At 35.1% G+C, this 12459-nt stretch overlaps 1 protein-coding gene across 3 annotated transcripts in view; it reads left to right on the forward strand.

Annotated features, from left to right (window-relative positions):
• Window positions 1–12459, forward strand: part of IGSF3 (immunoglobulin superfamily member 3) — a 114755-nt gene that overhangs the window by 55875 nt on the left and 46421 nt on the right. For all 3 annotated transcript variants that reach the window (XM_032219165.1, XM_032219167.1, XM_032219166.1), the window contains exon 4: window positions 9016–9426. In XM_032219165.1, the coding sequence (XP_032075056.1) occupies window positions 9016–9426 (411 nt within the window). The remainder of the gene's footprint in view (window positions 1–9015; window positions 9427–12459) is intronic.

Genomic DNA, 12459 nt, shown 5'->3' on the forward strand with positions numbered 1-12459 from the left:
ATTTCCTGATGTTGTTTTTCTCTTCCCTGTCCTGGTTTAGCTACTATGAGAGTAATAAGAACCATTCATATTTATAGCTAGAGGGAGCATTGCAGACATAATTCCAATAATCCCTGATTATGGTTGTGCTGGCTAGGACTGATGGAAATTGAAATATAGTAATATAAAGGGGCACAGATGCTTTCTTCTATCCAAACTATACATTGCCTATAGGACCTCAATGAATTTTATTTTACAGTATTAACATATTTTCAATAATTTTTACTAGCATTATCAAATTTTAGGCAAAGAAGAAAGTGCAGTAAAAGTAGTCCAATCCCTTTCCATGGACTGAATATTCTGATTTCTCTCTTTTCTTTGTTCTCATTGTGTCACCTTTAAAAGAGCTATAAAGGTTAAAGGCAGAAGACACTAAATGAGTAATAATAAAATAAAATCACCTTTTACCAGAATTAAATATATTTAACCCCAAGCTTTCTTTAAAAAGAACCCATGTGTAGAATTTTGTGGCCTTTAACAAATGACTATTAAAATATATATTAAGGGAGGCTCCTTTTTAGAGAATGTTCTAAAATTCAGCTACTAGAGGAATAATTAACGTTATTAAATTTTAATTTTGGTATTCTCAAAATCCATATATGATCATCCCTTGCATAATAATTGAATCATCCTTACCTGTTTTCCAACTATAATTATTTCTCTATCTGTTGATTTCTTATAGGTCTCTGCTATTATATCTTTTGTTTTAGTTATTCCTCTCCAAATACTTAAATATTTAATTCCATTAGATTTGTTTTCCTAAATTTGGAAGGTTGCCCAACTCCAAAGTGACTATAATATAGCTACCAGAGAGAAAAAGATAAAGGGGTGGGGATGGAAAATGCATATGTATTTAGACAAAATCAAGCAATAATAATCACTAGGGGGCTGATAGACAGCCTAACCCTACAACTGGGAAGAAAACTAGTTTTTTAAAGAGTTTTTAAAGAATATTTGTACAGTGGAAGCCAGGAAAATTACTGAGGGTGGGGGAATGTTCTTCCAAAGGACAGGTCTGGTGAGAGAGAAGGTGTTTTCCAGGGTCCCACTAAATTACATTGTTCACTTGAGAGGATCCAGAGTAACCTCGCTTCCCCCAATTTTAATGGACTTGCAGAAACCACTGGAAAAATTTCAGCTAAGGGTAGCCCTCAAATATTTAGACTTTATCCTATAAAATGAGAGCTGGTTCAATGTAATGATTAAAACTCCAGGTTAGAAATCAGAAGACCAATTTCTAGTCATTCTCACTCAATCCTTGGAAGGAGGCAATGGCAAACCACTGTAGAAAACTATAGGGACTAGTCCAGACATACACTTGGAATCAACACTACCTTGACACATATCTAACACACACTCTCTCTCTCCCCTCCCTTCCTCCCTCCCTCTCCCTCCCCCCCTCTCTCACTCCCACACACATACACACATACAAAAATCCTATGAAATATTTTATAGGTGAGAGCCAGCTAAGGGTGAAAGGGTCATATGCTACTTTTTTCACTGCCATTGTAATTTTGAACAGTCACAAAACAAATGGATGTAAGTCAAGGACTTCCTGTACCCTGAAGCGAATCTGTAACTGATGGAGCACATAGAGCAAGATGACAACATGTGTATCAAACTACTCCTGTGGCTGCTTGCATTACTGCATTTTGGACCAGCTATAGCTTCTGGGTAGTCATCAAGGGCATCTCCAGGTAGAAAGCACATTGCAATAATCTAGTCATGAGGTAATTAGGACATGAGTTCCAAACAGGCTGCGCAAGAAGGGAGTAAGTGCACACATGTGCACAGCTCCACTTGCATGAGTGACAGGTAAACACACACATGGGTACAGCTTGCCTGCCGCTTGCGCAAATGTAGCTGCATACACATTCACCCACCATTCCTGTAGAAGCATCCCCCCTACCCCTACCACCACTATTGGTCTACAAAGTCAGAAATCTTGGGGGCCACTAGTCTGAAGGACCTTCCAATTAAGAAATTGGTACAATTGGATGGAAAGCGACCCCCCTCCCCAGCCACAGCTGCCATCTCCTCTTGCCACATTTGTTTCATTGAATCTTCCCCCGAATCATCTATTCCCTACGTGCCTTGACTTAATCCTTTCATCTCTTTTTGATTGAAACAAACATTACACTGATTTACATTTGCCATAATATAAAGATTTGCTTATTGTAGTCCCCTCTGTTCTACTGCCTTACTCTGTTTATATTTTGATTCCATGTTTAGAGTAAATAATGATGTAATAATACTGTTCTATATTTCCTCAGTGATGAGGAAGATGATGAATGATCTAATCAGTACACAAAGACAAGATTTTTGCGAGCTTCTTAAATTAGCAGTTGGCATGAAGATTTTTGTTTGTATCTCGCTGTAATTATTTTTACAAATAACTGAAGGCAGTGAAAATATCCAACACGCTTTCATTGTGTTTTTTCCACAATAACAACCCTGCGAGGAAGGTTGGGCTAAGAGAGACTGACTGGCCCAAAGTCACTCTGCTGGCTTTCATGGCTGGATGGGACTAAACTCAACGGTCTCCCATTTTCCACCCTCGTGCCTTAATCACTAAATCAAACCGGCTCTCCTGTTTCTAATACAGAATGAGAAAGCTGCAATTTGAAAATGCATTTGTTCATATTACTGACTATTTCAATAAAATAGTCAAAAGTTTAAAGAAAATTATTAGCAGAAGTAAAATATTTCATCAAGCTTCAGGGACACAGATGTCCATTTTGCAATTATGTAAGTTAGTTTGTTCTTACAGGTAGTCCTCAATGTACGACCACAATTAAGGCCAAAATGTATGTTGCTAAGTAAGAAATTTGTTCAGTCAGTTTTGCCCCATTTTACAACTTTTCTTGCCACATTTGTTAAGTGAATCACTGCTGTTGTTAAATTAATAAAAGTATCGTTAAGTGAGTGGCTTCCTCATGGACTTTGCTTGCCAGAAGGTTGCCAAAGGTGATCATATGACCACAGGACCTGCAACTGTCATAAATGTGAGCCAAATGTCAAGCATCCGAATAACCATGTGGTGCTACTATGGTCATAAATGTGAAAAATGGTCATAACTCCCTTTTTTCAGAGCAGTTGTAACTTCGAATAGTCACTAAGTGTGCTGTTGTAAGTTGAGGGCTACCTGTATTAAATTAATGCAGTGTGTGTGTGTGTGTGCGTGCGCTTTTTGGTTTGTTTCCAGAAATAAATAGCTATTTTGTGATTAAATAGTCACAATTATTTAAAATCTTCAGCAAAGATCCTAGAAAAAGGAATGAATGTGTATGTGTGTATATATATGTGTGTGCATGCATGCATGCATGCATGCATGTATGTATATGCTGGTCTTGTTGTATTCAGGTCTTTTCCCGTGTAAGATTGCGATTGTCTTGGCAACATTTCTCAGTCGCCATCTTCAGGCTGGGTTTTGGGCTCAACCCATATATTGGGTTTTGGACTTAAAGCATGGTCGGAGCTGCCGTCTTTCTCTGATCACACTTTAAGCCCACAACCCAGCCTGAAGATGGCAAGTGAGACCAATCTCAATCTTACACAGGAAATGACCCGAATACAACATGACCAGCATACCTACACCCACGAAAATCTACGAATATGTATGTATGTATGTATGTATGTATGTATGTATGTATGTATGTATATATATTTGTGTTTTTTATTTATGCTGATAAATAAATAAAGGGAGACTAGTATAGATCTATAAAGACATTTGCTTAAGATGCAATACAGCACAGGTTCGAATCCCAGTAAGGGTATGGCTAGCTGATGAGAGCTAAATAGCTTGAAATAGATCTATACTAGTCTCCCTTTATTTATTTATAAATAAATAAAAAACACAAATATAACAAAGGCAACAGTAAAAATATTGGGTTTCTGTCGTGATGGACTCTTGTGATGAGCCGATTGACAGATGATGGAAGCAGTTAGCTTCCTCCCATAATTGGGGCTTACCAGGGGTTGTGACTCTATATATATATATATATATATATATATATATATATATATATATATATATATATATATATATATATATATATATATATATATATATATATATATATACATACATACATACATACATACACACACACACACACACACACACACACACACACACACACATACATACATACATATATATATATACACATACATACATATATATACATATATATATATGCATACACACACACACACACATATATAAATATACACATACACATATACATTCATTCCTTTTTCTAGGATCTTTGCTGAAGATTTTAAATAATTGTGACTATTTAATCACAAAATAGCTATTTATTTCTGGAAACAAACCAAAAAGAAGGGATTTGTTTTATGAGTAAGGCTGCATTACTAAACAAATATATTGATTAGAGAAAATGATTTAGCAATAATCATTGTGTAAGAAAATATTTCAGCTATTTGAATATTATGAGTAAAATTCATAGTAGGTATTTTGAGAATAATTATTTTCAGGAATAATTCTTTTGCTTTTGGTAAATATCATGATCTGTCCATAGTAATCATGGTTCAGCCTTCATCTTCCAGCGTGATGATGATAGTCTGATCCTTTTTTAGATTTCTGAGGGCTGCTCTACGGTGAGTTGATTTTGTTCTTGTCTTCTTGCCTGTGAAATGGTGTTTTCTTATACCTTTGTGGGAAGTCCAGTAGTTTTAAATGCTCCTTCTAAGGCTGAAAAGAATTATTGGTGATTGGAATCATCTGAATTATAGTTGAAGCCTTTCTGAAATGAATGCTTATAAGTGGAGGACACCTGTATTTCTATCTTTGTACTCCAATAGAACAATCAGTTACTATTTTTATTTGAAAGAAAGTATCTCCACATTCTTTTTACACTAATTTCCAAAAAGCATATTTGCTTTTTGAATTCGGCAGTGTCATTAGCAATCTTGCAGCAGATGCTGATTAATGATAAATACAGTGATGTTGTTCCTTGTCTCTCTCTATGATCTGAAACTACAGTGTTTCAGAGTATCAGTTGTATGTTTCCCCCTCTGTGTGTGTGTGTGGTTGTATAGATGTATTTGTGTGTGTGTGTGTGTGTGTGTGTGTGTGTGTATGTGTGTTTAATAAAATAGGATCAGAATCTTGTTGATTCTTGTGAACAACATACTATATAGTTAATTCTTAAATGAGTTTGTGGATCATGGCAAATGCCTTGTAATATCATGTGAGGGGGATTTATGGCTGACCTAGTTTTCTATCTTGAAAATAAATGTTCAGTATATGCCATCAGCCCCTTTTCCTCAGTTGCTTGACCATATCCAATTACTTTGACAGATGTACTTCTTTCATCCTAATCATTTGACACAATTAGTAAACACAAACTAGGATGCTGTTATAACCAGAGGACAGATCTGTGGTATTATTCTGCAGCAGTCAACAAAACTCCTTTTATTCTTCATTGAAAATCTAGTAAATAATGAGTGTTCTAGTATCATTTACAAAAACCCTAGCAATAATTGAGAATTACAACTCATTTCATAAAGATAAACGATAAGAGTTCCTCTCCCCGTAATAGCTGCAAAATTCATCCCACGCTTATTATACATTACATAATCTCTCCTATAAATATTGTTTTTTATAATTCAGAAAATTAACTGATTTTTTTTTTGCTAAAAAGCAATATTATGTCACCAATTTTTATTAGGAATTATTTAGTTTAAACAGTAACTTTTTACATAATGGATAATTTAAAAAAACAACTGTTAAGCCACTATTAAAGGAAGAAAAGTCCCCAACTCATGTCCACATAGTATTCAAGTTTCTTCTTATATTTTAATATTTCATTAATTTTCTCTGTTTTTATATTTCAGTAACATTTCCAAGAATTTAGGAAGGTTTTTTAGTTCCCATTTACATTCAGAATTTAATGCATTATAAACATTCCTGGAAACAGATGGTGGTGTATTAGATTAGATGAAATCAATTTGTTTAAATTTAAGTCTGCTGTATTGGTGGCTAACATAAACCATTTGTGCATTTAATTTAATTTAATTTTACCAAGGTAAGTCTTAAGAATTAACCTTCTCAGTTAATTCTCTAAGGAAGTGATGTACAACTTTCACTTGGTGGAGAGTTTAAGTGGTCTTTCCTTGACATATCTAGAACCTACAGCACCGACCCTCAACCAACCACACAACTGCCCCCCACCTCCTAATGACATTGGCCTGATGCATTTTCCTGACTCAGTGGAGACAGCATCCTTGTATGGGTTATTCTCACGTACCATCCAATAGAACTGAGTCTGCAAAGTTTAATTCCCACCTGTTCCTGCTGATATCCCCAGCTTTTGTGACTCACCACCACTTGAACAAGACGTGCTTCTCGATCTCTCCCTAAATACTGTGCTATTTTCCTCTCTTCCTTTCTCCTTTTAGACCTTTCCTCATTTTATTTTCCTCCTTTTAGGTTCCTTAGCTCCCCTTGTTGATTCCCTGCAGGTGGCTTGACTCCCTGGGGAGACATTGCCATGAGGCATCAGCCCCAGCAGTGCAGGTGGTTGCTGATCGCAGGAGGGCATCTGCAGCCACATTCATCTGTTTTCTCAAAGTTTAATGTAAATAGTGATAATTGGGTTTTTCTGATGCATCATTTTCACAGGGCCTTTGAGTTTCTGTCTTTTTGTGTCCATGTGCTCTGTGTTGACCTGTGCATTTTCTAGTTTGGTGTCTTAACCATGGTTCCACCACAAAACCGCGGTAGACAAAAGCGCGGTCGACGAAAGCGCGTATGTGACGTCATCACAGCGCGACGAAAAAGATCGAAAAATGTAAAAATAAAGCGAAAACCTTACCCTAACCCCCCCAAACCTAACCCTAAACCTAACCCTTAACCTGACCCTAAACCTAACCCTTAACCTAACGAAAAACCTAACGCTAACCCTTAACCTAACGCTAAACGTAACGCTAACGCTCTAAACCTAACCCTAACCCTTAACCTAACCCTAAACCTAACCCTTACCTTTATGTGAATCGGCTTGCTGTAATTTAATTTTTATTTCAATTTTTCGATCTTTTTCGTCGCGCTGTGATGACGTCACATACGCGCTTTCGTCGACCGCGCTTTTGTGGAACGCGGTTTTGACAGGTCACGCTTAACCACTACCAGGGGTGTCAAACTGGTGGCCCAAGGGGTGGATGCATCACGCCCAGGCCATGCCCACTAAAGTTCTGCGAATGGGGAAAACATTGCAAAATGTCACATGACAGCAACATGACACGGCAAGTTTGACAACCGGGCACTAGACCAACCTCTCTTTATGATAAATCCTTGGACTTTGCAAATTTAAGAAGATTTAGGCACATTTTTAGATTGGTTTTGCGAGAAAACAACCAAGCTCAAAGAGCCTGCAAATTCAAAAACATAATTTGGTTGTCATTATCCCAAATCCCACCCATTTAGATATATCACATGGTTAATTTTAGTTTGATTTGAATACAATAAATTAATAAGTGCTTTAAAGTCACTGCATGTAAAACAGCATTTGGAAAAGTATTTACATATGGCTTCTAAAGCTAATTAAGCCTTTAAGTTGAAAGACTATGCATTTGGCTTTTTTTTATCCTTATAAGAAAAAGGCTGCCTCTAAATTCTGTATATTAATTTTATTTGCAGATACTGTTAATTTATAAAAGAAAAGAACAGTAAATAAAATGATAATCATAGTGTTTTGGGACAAAGATTACTGATAGTGTAATGCCAAAGAAACACATGTATACACTCTACAAATAATTCCTTAGGAAGGTCTGCGCAGTTTGTACCAATACTGAAATTTATAGGATGGTTAAATGACATAAAATTAATATCTAAGAGTATGTATATTTTTAATTGCATTTGAAATTATGTATGTATGTATGTAGAGGGAGAAAAGAATACAGTAGATGATGTGGAAATGATATAGTAGGATCTGGACAGTAAATTAAATAACCTAGGTAAAGATATCAATTAGAGAAATTCCTCTGAAAAATTAAGTGACGTAGTAAGAAGCTGTCATATGCTAAACCAAACTGTAGCAATCTCTCTAAATACAATTCTTTTAGTTTTGGTCTTCAGAATTTTAGTAAAAGTCTTTCCTATTCCTATTACAGATTTCTATAGGTTTGGTAATAAAATAAGGATCTCAGTCATGGACAGGCAAGGACCATCTTCTTCTTCTTGTGCCATATCTGTCATCGGACGTTGGCGATTATGTTGGCAATCCTATTTTTGTCAACAGCTGCATGAAAAAGTGCTGCTGAGTTTTTTTGCAAACCTGTCCCTTAGGTTTTGAAGCCAAATCAGTCCCTTAGGTTTTGAAGAAGACCACCTGCAGCCCCTAAATAGCTTTCACACAAAATTGTAGTTTTTAATGTGATAGTTTACTAATTACCTTCTGAGTAACCATGTTACTATATTTATTTGTTAATTGGTTTTAAATATAAATGAAATTAGGAGGGACAATTTTTTTCTCGGTCATACCTACTTTTTTCTCCTGGTCGCAATATTTTTTGCTCTCAGTTAAGCTTGCCTAAAGTCATCTCATGGCCAGAATATAAATTTAATAAAAAAAATACAAAATAAATAAATGCATAAATAAAATTAATCAGGAAAGGCCAAATGTAGGCTTTGGACATTTAGAAAAAAATGTATTCCCACCATGCCTAATTTGGATATAGATGTTTATAATCTGTTAGAAATGACCTCCACTGGCTTTGCTTTCTATACTGTAAAAAGTAACAATACTATTGTTTCTCATTTCTATTTAATATATTCTGCAATATTGGAAGGAACATAAATACAACTATGAGTATCTTCTTCATCACCTTTATCCTTCTAGTTTTTTTCTGCTTTTCAGATCAACTAATGCTGTTCTCCATGAACAAACCCAGCAAATATTCTCAATATATGTATATATATTTATATTCCATTCTTTCATCTCTTCACTGCAGTTATTCCTGACTCCCTACGAGTAACTTCGGAAGCCCAGACTCTAAAGAAAGTACAACATGATTCTCTAGAGCTAAAGTGTGAGATTACCAAGAATACTGAACAACACAGCCACATTTCCATTGCCTGGTATCGTCAGAAAGCAGATGAGCCTCTTGTGGAAGTTATTTCCCTCAGCAAAGATTTTGTACTGCGTGCAGGAAGTGAATACACCCAGCGCCATGCAAGTGGAGATGTCCGTCTTGATAAAGTGGGCGAGACTCAATCTAAGCTAACGATCTACAATCTTCAGTCCTCTGATGAAGGCGAATTTTATTGTGAAGCAGCTGAATGGATTCAGGACCCTGATGGCACTTGGTACGCTGTGACACGCAAGCAGTCGGAGAGCACTATGGTCTATGTGGAAGGAACTGGTTAGTGTGCCAATTTTTTTTTAACCTCTCTCACAGTGTTGCATGCACTCTTGTGATTTCAGTTTTGGGATCAGGGGATTCAAGATAGACCATAATTTTATTAGGAGGAGCTTCAGAGACTTTGCATCCTTCCTTTATGTTGACCACCATATCGCTACCAAAAGTTTTTGAGGGCTGTTTCATAAAGCACTGGTTGGAAACGTAAAATTTATACTATATGGTATTACAGTGGATATGTCTCAGAAGAAAGCAGAACTTAAAATTAAAATACATATTTTAAAATTTTAAACAAATCTCATAATATTACAAAGTCTCATAAATTTTGATTCCCCCCTTGCAAGATTCTCACAAGAATATTAGTGACAATGCCTAAATCTAATGAGATTTAGCAATCTCTTAAAATGTTGATAATGTTATGTACATTTATATGATTGTATATACATATATGTATGTATATATAGCAACTGCACTACTTTTAACATTAGGACTACAACTTAATAGCTCCAAGTTTCACTTTTTAAATACATCATTGATTGACTGATTGATTGATAAATCATTTAGTTGGCAGATGCAGGTGAAAACTTGAAACAAAATCCGATATTCTTGTACTGATGTAGAATGATTTATCTTAATTGTTAGTGCATCAAATAATCTGTTCATTCATTGTTCCATTATTTACAGATTTGCTAATTTAGTTTATAAAAAAAAGTAATTTGAGCAGCTGTTGGCAAGAAAAATGTTCATATGAGTGAATGTAAAAAACAGTAGAATAATAGTCCTTTTATTGTTCTTCTCTCCATAATTGCCAATATAGAATTGAATCCTTGCTTTGACAGTGGCTTTAGCTACAGCATCAACCTGTGAATTTAATTTAACCTCTTAGTGTTGTATGTATATCAGGGTGGTTAAAATATTTTCCATTTTATAAGCCATAAGCCAATGTTTAGTTCAGTACTGACTTTATAGTATTCTTTTGTTCTCTTTCCCTTTTATTTTCTTCTTCTCCTGACTTTCATTTTGTTCTCTTTATAACTGGCATTTCATATCTTCCTCTTTCACCTGAACTAACTCCTCTCTGGTACAATGTACCACCATCTGGTCAGAAACCCCTTAGAACTTTCTGTGAGCATTACTGTTGCAAATGAAGTTTATTTTTACATTTTTGATATCCAAAACATACTCTTCAGCTGAAGGTTTCTAGCACAAAAATGATTAGCAAGAATGCTGTAAGAGATTTTGTTTGACTGAAAAGAAAAAGTTATTTAGAGAGAGTTTTATAGAAAATGATTTGACAGTGCAAGTATATATAAACCTGACTAGTGTGAATATGTTTTATCAAGGATAGAATCATTTTTTATTTATAGTAAAATTGGAATATAACTTGATTCTTCAAATGTTTTTGATTATAACCTCCAAAATTTCTTAATAATTGGTTGGGTGATGACCCAGCCCAATACTCAGTTCATTTTACCCAGCACAATTTGAGCCAGAGAAAAATTGGGGTTCAACCCTATTTCTATTAGAAATGGAAACTATTTCTGTGCAGAAATAATGCTTAGGATCCATCCAAATCAAGCATGTTTTCTGATATTTAACAAGCTGTTTTATACCATTAAACCATATACCGTATGCACATTATGATTTCCTGATAGTTCATCATTTGTTCTTGATTTATTGAAGACTGGAACAATTTAGGCTAACAACCCATAATAAGCAAGAAGGGGAAATACTTAGCTAAGTTCTCTAGTTCTGGATGTGTCTTTCAACACATTAATGATGAACATTTTACCTCTGCACCTTCACCTGGGCATTCTTGACCACAGCTTAAGCTAAATGCTATTTTACCTTCCTTGTTCTAGTAATCAGCTCACTTACAAAAATTTTCAGCAGTTACAAAGCCACAGTGGTCAGCTATACTAACACTTCCTTTAATTGGAGCATTTAATCAGCTTCTTTAGCTTCTTCTGGTAAGTGTCAAAGTAGGTTTTAGCTAACTGCTGATTTGATATAACAATGGCTATATCAAGTAAAAGCATAGAGGGAATGTTTAAGATGAACTAGCTAATTGTTTAAGATGGACTAGCTCTGGCTGATGCTAATTCATGATGCTTGCAAAAGCCCATTAAGAGTTTCCTAGCAGGTATATAGCATAGGACCTCAGGAGCTTATTGCTATTGGAATCCAAAACATCGGATAAGCCTCAGGTTGCCTCGTCATGTTACAAAATATACTGCCTTGCTTTAGGGCATTTAAATTTATGTTCACAGTTTCTGAAAACCCACAAAATGGGGAGTATTATTTACTGTACATTGGACACACACCTTTTTTTCTTTACAGTTAATCACAGTTTCTATATATTAAAAGTTTCATAGACTTTTTTCTGATTGTTTTTTATATAAATGAAATACCTTAATATTCATATAAAATGTTCATTACTCTTTTCAGTGCCTTTACTAAGCTATGTTTTACCCTGTGTTGCTGTTGTCCTATGTTGTGGTCCTTTTTGAATGGTGATGTCCTCTTTTTGGCCCATCAGTCAGTAGTTTTGGTAGGAATTAGTTGTTTCTAGTCTTTTGATGTATTCAGTACATAAATTCATACAAACTGTTTACTTACGTAACAATCCAAAATTTTGAAGTAGAAAACATTGCTTATAAAAACTCTTTTAATATAGCATACAATTTAATTCTTGAATTGATATAATCTAAATTGGTATAGTTCTTCAATCCGTTAGCATGAAAGTAGCTAGCAAATTATTATTTTGCAGAAAATTAGTATCTAATTGCACCACGTATATAGTTTTTGTGCTTTCCTATGCATAAGAAAGATGAAAGAGAAAACAAAAACATAGCTTTTGGAGAGGAAGTTAAAATACAGGAAGAGACAGAATTGTTAATACATGTAGTATGTTCAAAACAATTCTCAAATAATCATTTCTTAACATTAATAATCTAAGATTATTAGCTCTTGCATGTTTGTATAGGGCTGTGACACAGTTTTATTGGTTTGTATGTGTGTATGTGTATGTATTGT

Source organism: Thamnophis elegans, chromosome 6 (assembly GCF_009769535.1).
Source record: "Thamnophis elegans isolate rThaEle1 chromosome 6, rThaEle1.pri, whole genome shotgun sequence".
Taxonomy (NCBI): Eukaryota; Metazoa; Chordata; class Lepidosauria; order Squamata; family Colubridae; genus Thamnophis; species Thamnophis elegans.